The sequence below is a fragment of the Phyllostomus hastatus genome, unplaced genomic scaffold (genome assembly GCF_019186645.2).
Source record: "Phyllostomus hastatus isolate PE091 unplaced genomic scaffold, TTU_PhHast_1.1 phas_contig_150, whole genome shotgun sequence".
Taxonomy (NCBI): Eukaryota; Metazoa; Chordata; class Mammalia; order Chiroptera; family Phyllostomidae; genus Phyllostomus; species Phyllostomus hastatus.
Genome location: NW_025333611.1, coordinates 23,476,757 through 23,497,845, shown reverse-complemented (window position 1 = coordinate 23,497,845; position 21,089 = coordinate 23,476,757). Strand labels below are relative to the sequence as shown.

The 21,089-nt window shown below is 43.4% G+C and overlaps 1 protein-coding gene across 1 annotated transcript in view; it reads right to left on the bottom strand.

The window, feature by feature from the left end:
* Positions 1–21,089, bottom strand: part of PRELID2 (PRELI domain containing 2) — a 66,552-nt gene that overhangs the window by 32,530 nt on the left and 12,933 nt on the right. Inside the window, exons 3-5 of the mRNA XM_045828013.1 lie at positions 19,896–19,969; positions 18,227–18,387; positions 1,252–1,357 (exon numbers count right to left, since the gene is read on the bottom strand). Coding sequence (XP_045683969.1) covers positions 1,252–1,357; positions 18,227–18,387; positions 19,896–19,969 — 341 coding nt within the window. The remainder of the gene's footprint in view (positions 1–1,251; positions 1,358–18,226; positions 18,388–19,895; positions 19,970–21,089) is intronic.

Genomic DNA, 21,089 nt, shown 5'->3' with positions numbered 1-21,089 from the left:
GAATATCTCAGTTTTGCCTCTTGGCTCACAAAGTTCAACATTAAACTGACTCTTTGTAGAAAAAGTTTGCCACTCCTGATCTAAACAAGGATTTTTACAAACACATACTTTGCAATACAGCAGAAAAACCTGCAATAATTTCTGAGTGAGTCATGGTCAAACTTTCCAGAAGCTCAACCACCCTCTTCATGCCCAGTCCTATCCAGGCTCGGCCAGTCTGGACACATGCTCATCCAGGCCAGGAAGACATCATCAATCTCCACAGTACATCTATGGCAACGCACAGTACCAAACACTCATTCACCACCCTCAGCCTTGCAGACCAACACATCTCAGCCCAGGTTCATCGCAAGATGAGAACAAAGGTCCACTGCCCAGAAAATCTCCAGGGTCCTAACAATTCTTTCACCCATCCATTAAACCTACCTACTAGGTAACATATGTATAAGTCCTGAGTAGATCCTGGGAATAAGTGATTAGGTTCATAATCACAATTAATAACAGCAACAATATCGTAAAATAAATGCAATCTTAAACCACTTCAGAACACCTGCAACAGGCATGTAAAGATGCATAAGGAATGGACTTGGCCCTAGGCAAGAAAATAGGATACCTGAATCTCATGTGAACTGTCATATTCCATAGACTAAAAACTGAATAGCTCCACTTAAAACAGGGTATGTAGGACCTTGGAACACCGAGGTGGCCTCTGAATCCCCTTCCCAGACGCCTAAGCCCCACGATGACAGAGTGTGAGAACCACAGAAACAGATGAGCAGGAGCTCCGGATTCCTGTGCCGTCTTCATCCATAACACCAGGATGACAATAACAGCTTTCCCAAAGGTTTGTGAGGCTTAACTGAGATAGATAAAAATTCTTTTCACAGTGAGTAGCGCACAGTCAGCACTCAATAAATATTAGCTATTATCTTTTTAATTAAATAGCTGTCATCATATTGTACAAACTGTAAATATAATTATTCATTCTGATTATTTCTCTTAATTAGACTATAAGTATTCTCCATATTATCACATATGCTTCATTGGTATATTTTTAATTTAATAGGCCACAAATGGCACTTTTACTTTTATTTGGATTTATATAATAATTAATGAGGGTAATTATTTTTGCAAATATTTGTTTATTAACTGTATTTTTCTTCTTCTGTTTATGAGCCTTATTCAAGAACCCAACAGGAACATCCATGGTTTCTCAGAATTAGTGTTGGTTCCAAATGGATACAGGCTTACCTTCTGGGCTCCCTGTCTCAAGAATGTGCCTGCAAACGTTTCCAAAATGCAGTTGAGAAAGCCAGCCCCCGTGATTGAAATCTTGCCTCTTTGAATGAACTCTGTCCTGCAAAAAAACAAAAATATACATTTCTGATGGATATTTAAACCACAGAGATTTCCAACAGCCTAATAACCACTTATAATCACCACAAAATTACATCCATAGTAACTCAATAATTGCCTGTTACAACAAAAGATTTTGTTCAAGAGATACTTACAGTTTATATAATATAAGCCACAGTCTTATTTGAACTAAAGAATATTTGTTTCAAGTTCCTAAGAGAGATTTTAAAAGTCCTCACCACACACAAAAAAGGTGATGGATGTGTTAACTAACATTACTGTTGTAATCATTTTGCATTTTACACATGCGTCAAATCATTACATTGTACATTTTCAACTTAGACAATACTGTATGACAGTCAACTTCATCTCAATGAAGCTAGAAGATGGGAAAACATGGGCACATTATTCTAACAACTGCAAGAATACAGAATGTCTAGTCATACCTAAAAATAATTCCATGATAGGATAGTTAATGATCTTAAAAAGTTGCTCTACTAGACTCACAACAAACAAACTTAACTAATTCTAAGTGTGTGTGTGTGTGTGTGTGTGTGTGTGTATTTATCCATTGGATATCCATTTCATGCTGTCAAACGCCTTTTTAAAATTGAGTCTGAGATGATTATCAGCTCTATATCCTTGAGTAAATTACTTAAGATTCTCTTAACTCAGTTTCCTCACAAGTAAATCGAGAATAATCGTATCTCCCAACTACCTAACTTGCAGTCAGCATTCATTAAATGTTAGCCCCATTACTAGAGAGAGACAGAGACAGGACAGCCAGAAGCTTAGAATGACTCTTTTTTACATTTTTTAATTGACTGATTTTAGAGAGAGAAAGGGAGCCAGAGGGAGACAGGGAGAAAGGGAGGGAGGAAGAGAGAGAGAAACATCAATTTGTTGTTCCATTACTTATGCATTTGATTCTTGTATGTGCCCTAACCAGGGATCAAACCCACAACCTGGACATATCGGGACAACGCTTTAACCAACTGAGCTACCAGATCAGGGCTCCAGAACAGCTTCCTTAATCCTTGATTGGAAAGGGAGGTAAAACAGATTAGATGGGCCACTACCCTATTTAAAGTTCTACTGATATTATGTCCAATTCATAACAGAGAGGTGTGGATGACACGAGAGTGATGTCAGATAGATGTCAAACCCGGAAGCCCAGGCCCTCACTCCCCCTTGGCGACACTGACTTTTAACTCCATTGCCTTTGAGAGACTGCACAGACACGTTAAGAGGCTGCAGCTGCCCAGGCAAGTGCCAGGCCAAGCGGAGCCACGTCCAAGTGAATGAGAACGTTTGTGTGTTTCCCTCGAGCAGCCCCCGTCCACCCAGCACAGTGCAGCACCGTCGCCTTCAGGAGAAAACTCCTGACACCTGGCTTCTCCACTCGGAGGGTGAAAGAAAGAAGGGTGAAATGCACACCGACATTCTGGTTTAAGATGGGGCTGCCCAAGGAGCTAGTTTCTGTCGCACTTGACTCTGAACGCTGAAGGGAAAGGCAGCAGACTTCGGATGCCGGAAGATGGGATGGGGGGCTGCTGGGGACAGAGAAGAGCACGACCGCTCACTCATCACTGCAGCGGGGCCTGCCAGCAGACCCCAGGGGTGAGTACTGTCACACCAGCCAGTGCAGGCAGAGCACGCCCCCACAGGGAACCACAGGCCCCGGGCAGAGGCATGAGGGCTGAGCACCCTTTTTGATTGAAAAGAAATTTAATTCTTGCCCTGGCTGGGTGGCTCCATTGGTTGCAGCGGCATCCCATACACCAAAAGGGTTGTGGGTTCAATCCCCAGTCAGTGCACATGCCTAGGTTGCAGGTCACTCCCTGGTCAGGCGGCACATGCATGCAAGGGAGGCGGCCAATCGATGTTTCTCTCATATTGAGGTCTCTGTCTCTCTGTCTCTCTGTCTCTCTCTCCCTCCCCCCACCCCGCTTCCTCCCTCTCTGAAATCAATAAAAAAAAATATGCTCAAGTAAGGATTTAAAAAAGAAAACAAGTTTAATCCTTCCCGTAGGAATGACTGGAGGATAAAGTGGGCATGGGAGATGGCAGGAGGTAAGGCTGGATAGACCAATGGAGACCACGCCACGGATGGGCTTCTCAGGGGGAGGAGCTTAGCCTTTCTGCTGGAGACAACAGGACTTCTCTTTGGAGGCCACCCAGTAACCGGTGCACGTGAACCTGTTACTGCACGTGCATCACTGACGAGAGGCTCGTCGTCACTACTTCCTGCTTTTAGACACTCTCCCATCCCCAACTTTCAGCGCAGTGCCAGAGCTCCATGAACTCAATGAGCATTTGTTAAAGGGATGAATTTAAATTTCTTTACAACCAAAAAGACTCAAGAGAGGAAATATTTTCCTGCCTTCTTAGACCTCTATGGAAAAGAGATGGGAACCATGTCTCCTCTTGTGTGTGTGTGTGTGTGTGTGTGTGTGTGTGTGCGCGCGCACGCGCGTGCGCCTATGTACATGAGCACGTTCACTGACACAAAGAGAAATATTTTGAGGAAATTACGGATCCAAAGAGCTGTGATTTTGGTAAAATGCCTACCTAACTTAATTAGATCTTCTGTCTAATCCTCTAATATCAGTAGCCTCTACATTTAGACCATACACACAGAAAAACAAAGCCTTCAGAACATTTCTGTCATCTCACCCGTGTGCTCTCTCTCTCTCTCTCTGTCTCTCTCTCTCTCACACACACACACACACACACACAGAGTTGTCCTAGCCAATCCAACATAAATAGTCTAGGCAAATAGCCTGGGCAAAGCAGCTTCCACCTCTTAGATTTAAGCCTATTTAAAATGATCTGCTCATGTGACACTAATCTTCCCTGTCTTTATTTCTGATTAGTCAGACTAGAATTTAACAGTGATTTTAATATTTAAAAATGAGTAGTCGAGCAGACTTATCCTCTTGGGAGAGGGGCACTCGTCAGTCCTCCAGGCAAGTGTAGGTGAGGGACTAATAAAATCCTCTCCTACATCATACCCACAGCAATATTTCTTTCTGTCAATTCTGAGAGGAGTAAGTGCTCAGAGAAGCATACTCGGGGTTCTCCCACATACAGGAGAATCACAGGGCAGGAAAGCAGGGTCGTGCCCTTGCCATCAACGAGGTCAGAATTTATTCTATTATATTTTAAGACTGCCAGAGAAGAAATTGTTGCACTTTTCCTAAACAACTCACTGACAAAGCACACTGGACCTTTTCTTCTTACTTCACATGGCTAACCTAAATCCCTCATGCTCGGCAAGCCACCGTGTAAGTTCCTGGGCAAAACTGAGCAGGCCACACACCAATATACAGTTAAATTTCAACTCTTTTTAAAGAAAAAGAAAGAAAAGATGGATGGATGGATGGACGGACAGATGGACAGACAGACAAATGGGTAGAGCTGAAATATTAACAAGAGTATCTCTGGACATTAGAATTATAGGTGTTCTTTATTTACGTGTTCTTTTTACTAATTTTTATAACAAATATGTATTACTTGGCAATCACCAAAAATATTAATGTAAGGCCCTGATGATCATTTTATATAAATAATTATTCTTACCAAGAACTGTTTTCAGCAAAGCAACACAGTAACTGCTGACTGACCCTTCACTGAAAGTCTTGTTTAATAATCACCTGTTGGCGTTCCTTTCCCACACCATGCAACCTCGGTTCTTTGTGCCTTTTGTCCTAGCCTTTCTCCCACGCCCAACTCTGATGTGTCCTAGGTTTCACTGGAGAGACAAGAGACGATTCAAGTTTTCCTACACCTGTCTTTTACCGTTCCGCCTAAAGGAAAGACTGCATCTCATTTACGATGTTATATACCTGGGTCACACCTATTCTTCAAAACACTGCAGAGTAACAGTGTATATTCTCATATCAGACATGGTATTATCTTCTGAGATTGGTACTCTTACATTTTTTCTATGTTTTACTGAGAAAACTATGGTAAATACAAGTTAAATAACTTGCCCAAGATCATATAACTTCATGTTATGTAGATTCATTTTCTACCATCTCAGAACTCCAGTCCTGTTCCTGCCTCCCTTAATAATATAACCATCCTCCCAGTCCGAGATGAGAACTCTCAGCAACATGTCACACGGTTCCCTCTCCAATCAATCCAGTCAATCGGTCACCAGGCTATGTTTATTTTGTTCCTCACACCTCTCACCAGTCGATGCCATTCTCCCCCCTGCTCCCGCTACAGCCTGGGTTGAGCACAGCATTTCCACTCTCCAGGACCACTGGTCTCCAGGACCACCCCTCTCTCCAGGACCACCCCTCTCTCCAGGACCACCCCTCTCCAGGACCACCCCAAGTGCCTCTCACCAGGGTCCCTGCCTCCAGCATAGACTCCGCCCTACACACTGCCCAAAGTCACACACCGATCTCGTCACTGGCTGTTTACTAAGGCACAGAGAATAAAGCCCACATGCTCAGGGAAGATTCACCCTTATTGTTGCATGTAGCTACTGTTCATTCATTTTCATTGCTGCATAGTGTTTATTCTATTGTTTGAAAATACTCCAAATTATTTATTCATCCTACTGAAGATAGATATTTAAAATGGACCCTGCTCGGGGCTGTTATCAACAGAGCTATAGTGAAAATATTTATAACATATCCAGGTACACATGTGCACAAGAGTCTCTAGAGTACCTAGCAATTAAATATCTGGGCCACAGGACCGGCACAGTTTCAATTTTAATAGATTGTGCCAAATGTTTTTTTTTCTGAATGATTGTACCTATATTTTTTTCTTCATTGTTTCAGTCCCAATTGCAGTGACTAGCACGTGGTAGGAAATAAATAATGCATTAGGAGTGAAAGGTCAGAGAGAAAAAAGGAAGGTAGGGATGAGGAAGAAAGGAGGTAAAAAGGGGAGAAAATGGTAATACATCCCAACTCTTCTGTCTGAAACTGGACCGTCTCTGGAGTTCCACCTGCTGAAGTCAGTAGGGGGCAGCCTTCTCCTGGCTGAGAGAGAGGCCACCACAGTATCTGCAAGACGATGTAAAATGAGGCTCCTTCACTCACGCAGTGCCTGTATCTAAGTCACACCTATCACTCTGCCCACAGGCGGACATAATTCAGCAAAGAACATAATGGAATCACGACACCTCAAATTTCACAGCACCCCTGTGAAACTGAATGGCAGTTTGTATCATCAGTCTCCTACTCTTTGGGTCATTTAAAATTTTGGTTCCTTCTGGACTGGGGAAACTAAAACTTCAGAGGAAATAGGGGTCAGGAATTAATCCCCAGAGCACGTGGCCATCAGCTCTGAATCCTAAAGACAGCAGTTTCCAGGAAAGCAAAGCTCTTAATGAGACCTTGCCCTTGAAGTATCGACTGGTTAGGAATGGGAGATCTTGTCTAATTGTTTTCATGATGAGAATTTAATCAAAGTCTCTGTGATGGGAACCAAAGGTTCCACAGACATTCCTGTTGTGATGACATCTCAGTTCTAACCCTGATGGTTTTGATGTCACCTACAGCCACCCAGCGGGTGCCCCAGAGGAAAGGCAGGGCCTGCGGGCCAGCTGCTGGCTCACTGTCTCACTGCTGCATTGAACACTCCTGCAGAGACTGTCTAGCTCGCATGTATACGCCACCGTGTCAGAATACGGGGTTTCTCCCACCCTGCCTTACCAAGCCCATTTGTGTACTACAGAAGGGCAACAACTGAGATTCCCCACCTCATCTCTGTCACCGACTGAGGGCCTGCCTATGGAGCCAAGTTCATACAACGCTGTGAAGCTCAGTTTCCTCTGTCAAACAGGGTTAATAACCTGTTTTATAGATTGTTCCAAGAGTGAATAACGTAGTATGTGTAATGCACTCAAGGGAATATGGGCAAGAACTCAATAAGCATTAGTTAATAATACTAACATCAGTAACAATAATAATTCCATCTACTACCACCATCATCATTTTTCCCACTTACGGAAAGAGAAGCACAGAGCCTGAGAAGTTAAATGCCCACAGAACAGATCCAGCTCCAGTCAGCTCTAAAACCTTTGTACTTCATTAACTCCTAGGCGGGACTCAATCACCTACACCACTTAGCAGGGGTCCCTCCCTCTCCCTGTGGGTGATCAGAGCCTAGGAGCTCCGGAAGCCTCCCATCTCTCCAGCCCTCTCTGCCTTCCTGCTGTCACACATCACGCACTCACCTTCTGCACAGCGGCCTGGCAAAACCGATCACCTGCCAGCCTCTCTAACCTGCGCTCCTGGAGAGAGCCCTCTCCCTCCGGGCTGTTCTCTCTCTCCCATCCCAGGAACTGGTGGGCTGATGCCCACACTGCTGACAATGGGTGGCAGCAGGAAGTGCTGTAACACTAAGGACTCAGCAAATGGCAGAGGAACGAAGCAGCCCACTGCGAATATATATTATAGGGCAGAGTGGCTGTCTCTTAAAACAGCATTTAAGAATTGATCATCAATGATAACAGATTACACTTTGAATAGCCTGTTCTGGTAAAGCATTATATCAATTCTTTTATATGTATATGCACATCAGTTAATTCTCATAACCACCTTGTGAGGTTGAGAAAAATATCTTACAGATGAAAGAAAAACTGAGGTTCAAAGAGGTGATTTTGCTAAGATCACACAAAAATAAGTGGCAGGGCCACTATCTGAACCCACCCTGTTACCCTCAGATCCCTCAGACGCCCTGTCCCTTCCCACAGCCCTGCACCTAGAGAAGTACCTCTGCAGCGCAGGCTGCTGGCATAAAGCGTCACCATACCCCACGGAGTGTGGACGGGTCTGACAGGCGGTGTCGGGACGGGTCCCCCGTGCACACATCGCAATCAGGGCTGGCTCCACGGACGCGTGACGGGGGCGGTCCCACGGGCGCTGCTATCAGAAGGGCTGCACTCTAAGCTGCACGCCCTGCTATCACTGTTTTGAAATTCTTAACCGTTTTTGGACAAGGGACTCTGCATTTTCATTTTGCCCCTAAAATTGTGTAGCTGCTCCTGATCCCATTTCAAATACAGGCCTGTATACCACTGCCAACCGCCACGCCCCTAGGGAGTTTTCTGAGATGCTTAAGAATGCAAGTTTCGGTTTAACGATGCCCAATAAAAGCCTCAAACACATGGGAATCCTTGGAAACAACACCAGCCTCTAATAATACTGCTTAAGCAAATAATCTTAGATGAGAGCTTAGACAAGCCTATAAAGATATTCACCACATCCTTATTTATAAGAGCAAATCGTGGAAAATAATGCAAATGCTCCAAAATTAAGACATTAACAAAGTACACTAAAATAATTTTATACAATAAATACATATAATTAGCCATGAAAATCATTTGCAAACATCACACATTTAATAAGGATAGTCCCAGGTGTAATGACAAATAATGTAAAAGTCAGAATGCCACATACAGTCTGATTTCGTGTTTGTAAAAATGAGTAAATAAATTCTTGCAACTGCAGCGTGCTTCTACAGTGGAATGCTACAGAGCAATTAAAGAACAAACTATTGACACACATAAATAAGAGGATGCTCACAGGCATGATGCAGAGCAAAAGAAAACTGAAATAACAGAGGACAGGCTATGTGATTCCATCAACCCCCTATGTGAAGATCAACCCCCAGGCATAACTAATCGATAAGGATGGAGGTCAGAATATTGGTTTCCTCTGGGGTCCCTAACTAGAAAGAGGACATACCTACAGAGGGCATGAACATATTTTGGGTTTTTTCTTGCATGTATTTTGTAACTCTTCTACCACAAACATGGAATACGTGTGAAAAAAAGAAAGCATTAGTTTTAAATATCATAAAGAAAACTTGGAGCAAGAGTCCTCCAAACTCGACCTATGTGAGGGCTGGAAGGTTTTCCTAACTTCAGACAGGAGGCTGCCAGACCAGGGGGGAGAACTGAGCGGAGCCGGCGAGGAATGAACACCTCCATTCCTCTCAGCGCTACAAGCCTCTAGAGGTCAGACGCATGGGAAATACAGCAGCCTCCCCTTCCAGCACAGAAAATGTCTCCAAATGTAGCTGTAAATGAAAACCAGGAAACCGAACTCAGCTTGTCAGTTTTATTTTCCATCTCTTTGCTTAGCTGCTAACATCAGCCTGGCTTAGAAAGAGGGCCACCCAGCTCCCAGGTGCTGATGCTCCAGCTGATAGAAGAGGCAGAGCCTTAGTGAAGGCAGACTGTCACCGGGCTCCTGCTTGTTGTCTCATGGCCTTTATGCTGTTCTGCATGATATCCACGCCAGGTTGATGAAATATGACAATTTTTAACACCCAAACATTTTACTTACTACAGATGCTGGAAACTAAAGAAAAAAAACTAGCATCTGCCACACCGAAGGAACACAACACAATGTTGACACTAATCAAACTCAAATCGCCCTTCCTCATCCTACTTCCACGGATAACTCCTCTCTTGCATAAATTCAACATTGGAGGGCCCTCATCTGAATTTGGCTAAACTTTTCAACAGCGTGTTGCTGCTGAAAAGTGCTCCCTGTTTCCTGGGGAGCCAGATGATCGACCGGTCGTGCTTCATGAGAGCAGCAGGGACGCCGCACAAAGGAGAGCTCCGGAGGGCTGCCAGCTGGATGCGTGTGCACCGCTGGGACTGCGGGACACTGGCTGCATAGCAGGGGCATTCAAATCAAGCTGCTCAACAGATTTACCTGGAGGAGTTTTCTAAAACATCCATTTCCAAAAATAGCCCAAGCCCACAAACCTAGAATCTTCTACAGGCTTAACCTCCCCCCTGACCCCTGCCCTAACACACAACTCAAAACCAAGGGTACACGAGGATGGAAAATAAATCCACAGGCATTCACTGAACTAGTTGGAAAAGCCCTTACTTGTAAACGGCACAGAATGTTCTCTGGGCTAAACACCATCGTTTCCAGTTCAATCATCACCATCATTTTCAACAAAACAGCTTACTCCATTTTTCAAAGTTAGTACTTTAAGGGCTCTCCCCTCTTTGAACACAGCATTTATATTCACCATCAGCTCCAAGAGCAACTTTCATTTATCTAGTGCCTTATACACTCCAAGTACACAGCATCCCCATTTCTTATTAACCCTTCACATCACACTGTGAGGAAGCTTGGGCCAGCCTTTCCGCTTTCCCCAGATGGGGACCACTGCACGGAATTTCTTACTCAATACTGTCAGACTTCCCCAATTCTCACTTGCCCCTCCTGCCAGTTCCACCCCTGTGCACTTCCCTCCCTTCATCCCCATTTCAGCCCATGAAAAGCACTATCTGCAACCCCTTGAGGAGATGGTCCTTCATCACCCATTCCACGAATGGCCACGAGGCCTCCTCTGCGAGCCAAGCACAGGGCCAGTCGCCAGAGGCACAGGTGCAGCAGAATGGAAAACAGAGAAGACCTATGACGGGAACACCAACATAAAGAGCAAGCGAGTACCTTTGGGAGAGCAGTCTTGTTGAGCCATAAAGAAGGCTCCTGCCCAGACGTTATATTTACATGGAGAAGGCCTTGGTGCCTGGCTTTCCGTCACTGACAGTGCAGTCTAATTGTTTGATCACCCACTGGTACGTGGGAGATCCAGGTCAATGTCAGTACAGGGAGTCATGTTTTAGGACAAATGCAGTGATTATTTATTCAGGCTATTAGGTCACTGTACCTTCTAGCTTTTTATCACCAGGATTGGAGATTAGAAATAATACCTAAGTAAAGTTCACAGAGCCAGAATATTGTAATATTGCAGGGGAAGCAAGTTTGGAGGTCAACTGCAAAGGCCAGTACTGAACACACGCAAGTCAATGAAACGTCAGATTTGCTGCTGGAAACAAAGAAAAGATTTCAGAGTAAGGAAAGAAACGGACACACGAAGAAAAAATGCCCAACAATTAGTCCCTTGAAACATGCAATTATCCTACTTGTGATTCACCAGATGAAAATTTGAGACTTGAAATGTTTTAATCCAGGAGTTGAAAAATAAAAAATTTAAAACACTGTATACCTTATTCACAGAATGAAGACTATTCAGATGAGTAGCTTCAATTATAAGGAACATTTATAAGAACTAACAACAGCTGCTCATCCCATTAATTTAATCTGTGTGTAAAGATTGACTTTGGCTTGTTTCTTTCACTACATTCCAGGAGAAAATTTTTCGATATTTTATAGAAGTTGAATCGCCATATTCAGATGTGATTAATGCACACTCTACTAGCCTGGGTACTTTTAAATCTCAGAAGTCTGACCTGTAAGCATCAATGGCTAAGTAGAAAGTCTCAGACATAGGAAGGTGAAGACATGGGCCATGAGGGTGCTCGATGCAAGAATGGAAGAATGCCCTTGTTACTCAAAAGCAAAAACACCCAGCTCTGCAACATCATAAAGAGTGAGTGCCCACTGATGGTGATAACCTAAACCTTGCTTCAAGATAACAGAGACACTAATAGCTATCACAGAGACACCAACCACTATAGTGAAAAAGCAAAGCCCAAGAAAATACTTTTACAAGATGATTTATCTTTTACTTTATTTGAATAAGGTAAATGTCCATTATGAAAAACAAATCAAATGCATATCAGTTATATTCCCACATAGTGCAATGAAAAATAAGGAAGAGAACCAGAGGCTAACAAATAAATGTATTTTAAAGAACAGAAGCAAATCCCAGATCATAAGAAATGAATACACTTATCTCAGAATGGAAGGTTCTGGAGAACAGAAATCATGACTTTTCCTTCTGAGAACTCTAAAACAATATACTCCATTCTAAACCTCCAAAAGAAAAGGCCTGTGTCCTGCTGGACACATTAAATAAGGCCCATTCCCACAAGAGCTGACTTTTCCGTTTTTATTTTTTTTTATTTCTATGTTCTGATAGAGCACAAGCGTCCAAGGGAACATCACGCGTCAGCCTTGCGCTCCTGACTCTGGGAACTCAGGCAGCTCCTCAGAGCGCCGAACACGACACCTGGGTATGCGGCAGCCACTGCCGCCCGCACGGACCAAGGAGAAAACGCAAACACAGGCGAATCCAGTCCCTGCCAAATGTGTGTATGGACCCCAGGTGCCTTCTCTCCAGTGCCCAAATCTCACTCGGGAATTAACACAGAAGGGATCCTCCTCCCATGGCTCGAGAACTGAAGAGTTCTTATCTCCAGGGATGGTGTGCTGAATGAACTCAAAATCACGGCACGGGATATCTTCCTGCAACCTACAAGCAAACAGCTATAAACACTGTTTCTGTATTAAGCTAATATAGTCTGAAGGTTAGAGTCGTGTGGACTTTCAAGGCTCTGACGATAACAATAATAAAGGCAATAATACTAAGCATGAACATTTACTGACCACTATGAGCAGGCACTGTTCTAAGCTCCCCACGTGCACTATCTACTTGATTGTCACAGCGGCCCTCTGAGGCAGGGATTTTATCCCCTTCACACTGACGAGGAAACTGAGGTTTAGAGAGGTAACATCAATTGTGGGCTTCCTAGCCAAGGCCTAGTCAGTTCCCAGAGCCCAGGACAGGAGAGCCTGTACGGTCAGTCGAGAGCAGCCAGGTGGGCCGCGGGAGTACAGCAGATCTGGGAACCGATGGACAAACGAGCCAGGTGTGGGAAGACAAGACACTGCGAGGCTGCTGTAGCTCCCACTGGCTTCCCAGCTCCGTTCCCTCTCCCCCGGGAGGCCCGCTTACAGGTACAGATATCCCCATATTCATTTGCAGTCTGGAGTAAATTTGTGTTACTTGTACCAAAGCATAACAAAGACAAGAGGCACCATGGCGACAAGGGTGTGCAGCGTTTCCTCCTTGCTAGTGTCCTCCAATTACTTTTGTACAAGTGCCCATCCCTCCCCCATGCAGGCCTTCGGTTTCAAGGGGGACTGACCCGACGACCCCCAGCTCTGGGGGCCAATCCAGACTGGTCAGGGCCAATCAGCCCCCAGCAGTCCTCTGATCCCCTTTAATGGTCCAGAGGCCACAGCTGAACAGATTTAGAGGCAGGACCTTGGTTGGGAGACAGGCTCTCTCCCTCTCACAGGTCCCTTTTCCTCACTAACGGTGGACAAAGAAGTACGATAACCCCAGTTGCCACTGGCAGTCATGAGGAGACCCAACTTGAAAAACAGCGGATACACAGGGGCTCGGGCACCACAGGGCACCTCGTTACGAGATAATACAGTTCCTCTCTGACAGGAGGGGCAGGGTCATTGTCAACAGCAGGGGTTCTGGAGCCAAACTGCCTAGGTCTGAATCTGGCTCTGACACTGAGTGGTCATCTGGCCTTGTGCAAGTTACTTCAGTGTGTAACCTGGGGATGGTAACAGTTCCAACAGCATAGGGTTCTTGTGAAGATTAAATACATCTATACCCATACACATGCAGGTGTCTGTGTGTATAAACACACACACATACATATATCAAGCACTTAAAACAGTGCCTAGCACACAGTAAACATATGTAAGTGCCAGCTGGCACTGCCTGAGCCAGGACTTCTGTGACTGGCGCTGAAAGGCAGCCTGACTGATAGGGCAGAAAGGACAGAGTAAGTGCGGGAGGGCTTCTCTGGGGCACAGAGTGCCAAGCTGGGCTCCGGAAAAGTGGGATGAAAGTGGAACACATCACATCAACTGTGTCTCCCAAAAAGGAGATAAACTCCACTTCCTAAAAACCGCAGGAAGAACATGTCCAGTGAAGTCAATTACAGGAAGAAAGCACGTTAGAAAACCGTTGCATGGTGACAGAGATGGGGGGAGGCGGAGGGGCTCTTGAGTAAGGAGGCACCTCGATGGCGTCAGCAGGAAGCCCACGCTGGGCCTGCACACAGAGACACAGGGCGAGGCGCAGTCAGAGTCCACGGGAAGACCACTGCGAGCTCATCTCGGCAGTGGGGACAGGCCACGCTCAAGGACAGGATGACATCTGGTTTCCCATCACACCCGCACCTGCTAACCAACACATAGCGTCCAGGTCTAATTTTAGACTCAGCAGCCGTGACAGCTGTTTTTTTTCTTTTAAACAAATTGTCCATATTTCATCTCTGGGTGCCGTGGCTAGCCATTACTCTCACGTTCCCTGGCAAAGGAGGGAATGAAAATAATCATGTGTCCTTTCTTTGCCATCCCCCCAAGATTACCTCACTCAGACACCTGCCTGAAGTGCCTTTCTAAATCCATGTCAAGAGCTAAGAAAATATGTTTCCTAGAGTCCGGCTCACAGCTTGCATCACATCATCCCTTGCTCAGAAACCTTCGTGTAGCTACATGGTGCTAAAAAGACAAAACCCACCATTCATACGTAACCTGGGATCCAAAGCACCCTGCAGTTTCCTATAAACCCATTCCTTAGAAAAGTCCCTATTGCTACCAGCCTCTTTGCTCAGGTATCAAGTCCATGACAACCGGATTCACATCTTGGCAACTCATTGACTCTATCACCTTGAGCAAGTTATTCAACCTAAGCTTCAAAACACTGCCGGTGAAGAATCTGGCTTTGACCTTGACAGAGCAAGTGTCAATAAATATTGGCCTACTGTGTCAGGAATCTGAAAGAGAGTGTGTTGGAGAGGACAAGAATATAACAAACCAAATAAAAAAGGAAAGTATAATCGGTCACATCTTTCTATAGAGGAATCTAGAAATATGTATGAAAAGATAAAATGCACATAACCTTTGACCCAGAAATCCCATTTTGCTCCATCTACTTTAAAAGGTCATTGAGTACATGGGGAAATGTGTAATCATGGGGATTTCATCACAGCATTGCTTGTAATAGCCAAAAACCTAAATGCCTATTAGAAATGAGCCAAGAAAATCACGCGCACTATTGCTAGGTGATGACAATTATTTCTTCGTTTTCCAGAGCTGTTTAATATATTGTACAAGATGCATGTATCATTTTTTCCAGAATAAGAGTGACAATTTAAAAAATAAGATTTTAAAAAATATACGAAGGAAAAGAATCCTGAAGGATGTCTTCCCTACCTAGCCTTTGAGAGCCAATTATTTTATATCTCACTGATGAAGGTTTGGTTCAGCTTTTCAGGCTAGCCAATGGCCAGGATAACTGACAAAATTGAGGCTGAAACAAAGTACATGAAATGAAAGACTTTTGTGTTTTTGTGTCTCATAAAATGAGACAATTCTGTCCTTTTACTTCTATATACAAAAAAAAAAAAGGCTCTATTCGCTGGCTATGCTTACTCCCAAATATCTAAGCTCTATGTGAGGTTCTTGTCAGCAGGGAGACTGAGAAAAAAAAAAACAACTAATGCACTGTTCAAAGCAAACCCAACAGATGCGATTAAGACGTGCCATTCACACCCATTCAGTGCACGGCATTCTGGAACTATCATGGCATATCTGGAATTGTGGGGAGCAGTAGTGATTTGGACAAGGGACAGAGCTTTAGAATGGATTTAAGATTTTTGGGTTTTAGTTATTTGGATTTGAGGGTCTTAATGTTTCCATTAAAATGATAGGAACACAATTTTAAAAAATTTCAAACCATACAGGACAATACCAAAAAATGCAGTAAATGACCCTCTGAAGTCACAGTTCACAGTAACAATCACCATTCACATTTGGGGCTTGTTATATTTTGTTTCTATTTTTAAGCCTATCTCAAAATAACTAATCACTTCTCATTCATTATATTGGCAAAATTGAAAAATATGTTAATATTAAGTGCTGGCAATATTGTAGGGAGATAAATGCTCAGGTACCACTGATGAGAGTATAAATTAATGTATTAACACATTGGAGGAAATTTGACAGAATTTGTGTCAACTAAAAATGTGTGTGCCCTGAGGACACACCATACAGCCTTCTTTTACTGAGCTGTAACTCACATACCATAAAACTCACCCAGTGGTTCTAGTTTATTCACAGAATTGTACAACCACCACCATTAGTTCCAGAACATTTCATCACCCAAAAAGAAACTCCATACCCATTCAAAGTCATCCCCTACTCTCCTTGCCCCCTTGCCCAGAGTAGGAATCTACTTTCTACCCCTATGCCTGTTCTGGACATTTCAGACAAAATGACTCATAAAATATCTGGACATTTGTAACTGGCTTCTTTTACTTGGCATGATGTTTTCAAGTTTCATCCATGTTGTAACATGAATCATTGCTCCATTTCCTTTTATGGCTGAATAACATTCCATTGTATGGGCGTACCACATTTGTTCATATTTCACCAATTGATGGACATCTGGCTTGTTTCCCTATTCTTCCTATGATGAGTAACGGTGCTATGCCAAGTTTTTCCGTGGACACGTTTTCAACACAGTGTAGAAAGGCTGGGCCAATGATAACTCTCTGTTTAACTTTTGAGGCACTGACAAACTGTTCTCTTACAGAAGCTGCACTTTCCTGGCAGTATATGTGGGTTCGTTTGTCCACATCCTCTCCATCACTTGTTACTGTGTGTCTTTCAGTACAGCCACCCTAGCACGTTTGAAGTGGTATCTCATTGTGGTTTTCGTTTGCATCTTCCTATGACTAGTGACGTTGAGCATATTTTCAGACGCTTATTGGCCATCTGTATAGGTTTTTGGAAAATACCTACTCAAAATTTTGCCCATCTTTTCACTGGGTTGTCTTTTTTATTATTAAGTTGTGACAGTGATATGACAGATACTAGACCCTAATCTGATATAAACTTTGCAAATATTTTCTCCCATTCTCTGGACTGCTGTTTTCATCTTCTTGACAGTATCGTTTGAAGCACAAAAGTGTTCAATTTGATGCAATCAGTTTTACCTATGTTTGTTTTGTTGTTTGGGCTTTTTGGTGTCATATCTAAGAAACCACTGTCTAATCTAAGATTACAAAGATTCACACCTATGTTTTCTCCTAAGAGTTGTACAGTCTTAACTCTTACATGTAGGTCTTTGACCTATTTTGACTTAACTTTGTATCTGGTGTGAGGCAGACGTCCAACTTCATTCTTTCATTTGTGAATATTTAATTGTGCCAGCACCATTTGTTGAAAAAATATTCTTTCCCCATTGAATTGTCTTGACATATAACTTTTAAAAATATACCTCCAATGAGCTTGATTATGGCAGTGATTACACATCTGTATAGATCTTTGTCAAAACTCATAGAACTATACACTAAGAAGAATAAATTTTATTATATGTAAATAATACCTCAATAAAACTGAGAGTTCAAAATTCTACTTCAGAGAAACATTCATACAGCACTTACAAGGATCACATGCCTGACCAATACTGCAGAGTTGTTTGTAATAAAAAGAAACTGAAAACCACCAGAACATTTGTCAAAAAGAAAAAAGCTAAATAGAATATGTATGATTAAAAGGTTGAAGTTGATGCAGCAGTTCAAAGGAATATGCTATATTTTATACATATAATGGATAAAGTTTAGAAATGTTCTATTAAACAAAAAAGGTAAAGGCACAATGATTCACAAAGAATGAAAGTATGTATGTATAAAATCATATACAAAACCACAGTATACAGGCTCTGTGGGTACACATGTAAGTACCTAAAAGTATCTTTTAAAAGTCTAGAACAATACTGAGCACGGTAATATCCCTCGTTGCCTCTGGAGAAGGCAAAAGACATCAGGATGTAATAGGGTGGCCAGAAAGGCATTGAGTGCTATCATTTTCCCTCCAAAGGGAAATCTATTCATTAGTTACTCGTGTGATTAAACATTCATAATGTGCAATTTATGTGAGTTGTAAACAGAGGTTAAAAGGATGAAATCACAGCTTTTTAATACATGTGTGCATTTGTGCATCCCTGCACCCCCCCTACGTGTACACACACATCTTCACACACACACACACACACACACACACACACACACACACAGAGGTGACCTTACCAATTTGGATTCTCCACACTTTCCCGAAAGACAGACTCTTCCTTCATGGATGCATACTGGGCCCACGTAAGGCAGTGACTCTGTATAGCCATGTTTCTCTCCTGAGGATTGAGCCACGACTCCTCTTCTAACTGGATGTCGGGCACCTTTAAAATGCTCACCTGTCCAACAGAGGAAGGAGGGCTTTCTCAGTTTAGGAAGAGCAGGCTACGTGAGGGTTGTGCCCAGAAGCACTTCCGGTCTTGGATAATTAAGAGGACAAGTGATCCTGATACATGGATGAAGGTTCACCAATGGCTCTAAGTCCTTCAAAATCAAGCATGCTGCGACCTTACTAAATGCTGGTGAGGACGTGCAGACAGCCCAGGATTTATGCAGGCTGCACAGTCCCTAGCCTGAGCTCCCTAGCTGCTAAACACTAAGCAAATTACAGCCTCCTCCAGGTCTCCTCTAGGGCCGGTTATGGCCTTCTTAAATTGATGGATTCTAATTGGGCCCACTTACGGGCTCACGTGCAGGCTGATAGCAGGTAAAATATTTTCTTCATTTTAAACCCTGTTCAATACCTCGAAATGTATGCTCTCCTAGGTGGAAGAGACATGGAAAACAACAAAGGCAGAACTGTAGAAGTCAGAGGTGTCCTTAAATTATTTAAGAATTGAGATACAACACAAAGTGGAATGCCTTTCTAAATAATAGATTCAAGGCATATATATAGAGCAAAGCAGGCAGGGTACACACTCCGTGGAAAACGCCCAGAATAATTTGCTGCCCATATTGCAACACATTTTACCATCTGAACAATAAAAGAAAGTTCCTTTCCACTGTCCTATCACCTTTCTTTCCACACAACCATGTGGCAGCATCTTAGTTCGTGATAAGGAAGTGACAGAAGAAGCTGACACTTATTCTACATACAGCTCAGCGATGTAATTTGCAAGGTAATAGGCAGGAGCCCCACTGGGTCCCACAGCACAGGTAGAATCACTTCCGGATTGAAACGCTCATCTGAGACATTTTTAAAAGTGTAAATCAGGATGGTCTCCTCTTACTTCCTAATGATTCTGAGCAACATGATTAAAAATTTCCACTTACCTTTTCCTCAACAATCACCAGGTGTGCTGAAGGATTCCAAAGAGAGAAAACAATTTGCCATTGTGAAGATTTAGTGAGCAATGCCATCACTTTGCAAAAACATACACAAAAGGGCTTACAGAGAGCACTGAGGACATTATACTCTCCGAAATAATGGTTCTCTGACAGGGAAATAAAAAGGGAGCTTTAATCTCCCTTACTAAAGATCTCACTAAATATTTACCATCTGATCCTTCTTACCTAAGGGTCATATCTAACCACGGACAGATAGGGAAAGATGGTCACTTCGCATAAAATGTCCAAGGCATCTTTAAAATAATTGCAGACCAGCTCTACGTCCTCTAAGGGCCTTCCAGAAAAGAGAGAGACCTGGGAACTGAGGGAAAAGCTCTCTCTGGGGGCAGCAGCCAGAACCGAGGGTGGAAATGAAGGGCCTTCTTCCTCTGAAGGGCCGTGAGGTAGGCGAACCGGGAAAGTTGGAGCACCCCTTTCCATCAGAGAATGCTCTTTCCATGACTACTGGAAAACTACCCAATGTTACACCAAAGCTGGTAAAATTTTGAAATGAATTTACCTTCCTTAAAATTTCTGGAACCACATTTCGACAGATTGCTATCCTCTTTCTATAGATGACTCCTGTTGATACATCTAGAAACAGAAAAATTTTACACTCAAAGAAACGTTTAAGGAAATGTACTCTTAGTCTCAAGACCAATAAAACTTTTAATGTCAACCTCAATTTTCTAGAGGTAGAAATCCTAAAGAAAATGTTTAACTCAACACTTAGTGTCTCTGACCACTTTTCTGGGCCAGCTCACTCCAAACACACTCATCTGTGATCAAGGAATACATGCATGACAGCCACTCACAAGTGCACATTCTCAAGTCAACGATGAAAGAATCACAAATTGGTCACTGCTATGCATGCCAATGACAATGGCCAATGAGCCCCCTGCTCAACTCACACACAGAGAATGTTTTAACGAGAGAGGGAGGGAGAGAGAGAGAGAGAGAGAGAGAGAGAGCGAGCGAGCGCCAGGTTCTGCCACCGTCTGAACCAAACATGTTTTCAAGCCCAGACTTCTGGATACAAAATTTAAACTTACAATTAATTATATTAAGCATACATTTTTCTCACAGGCTCCCTGTGACTGGAATTACTCTGTTTTGGAAGGAAGTTTCCAGAATAGCACCAGGGATGTAAAAAAATCAGTAAATGTGAGTTATGAGAAAGGGAGACCATGTAAGAGAAAAAGACAAACTTCGAAGTGCTTCCGTTTGCTCTGGGAGTGACTGTGACTCGGCCACACCCTGCGAGGTTTCCCGCAGCTCTGGCTCTAGGATCCCTGGGTCTCGGTGCAAACGAGCTTCTGACTGTTCCGAGCTTCTGACTGTTCCGAGCTGCTGACAGGGTGAGAAACTGGTTCGTCTTCTCTGCCACCCGGCACCCCTTTGGCCGTCTCATCCAGCGTTTGCGGCACACGTCCTGAAAGTGGACGAGCTGCTCCTGGCAGCCAAGATGCCCTTGTACTGGTAGCAATCCTAATTAGCGTTCCTATACCACTCTGGCATGTGTCCACTGTTCTCTCATTTGATCTTCACAACCATCGAAAAGCAGGTTTATTACCTGCCCATTTAACTGATGAAGAAATTGAGGCTGCAAGAAGTTAGATTATATAAATAGTAACAAAATCAGGACTCAAAATCAGATTTCTCTGATGCCAAATAACAAGTTCCTCCCACACTGAGTGCAGGTACCTGAGAAAAT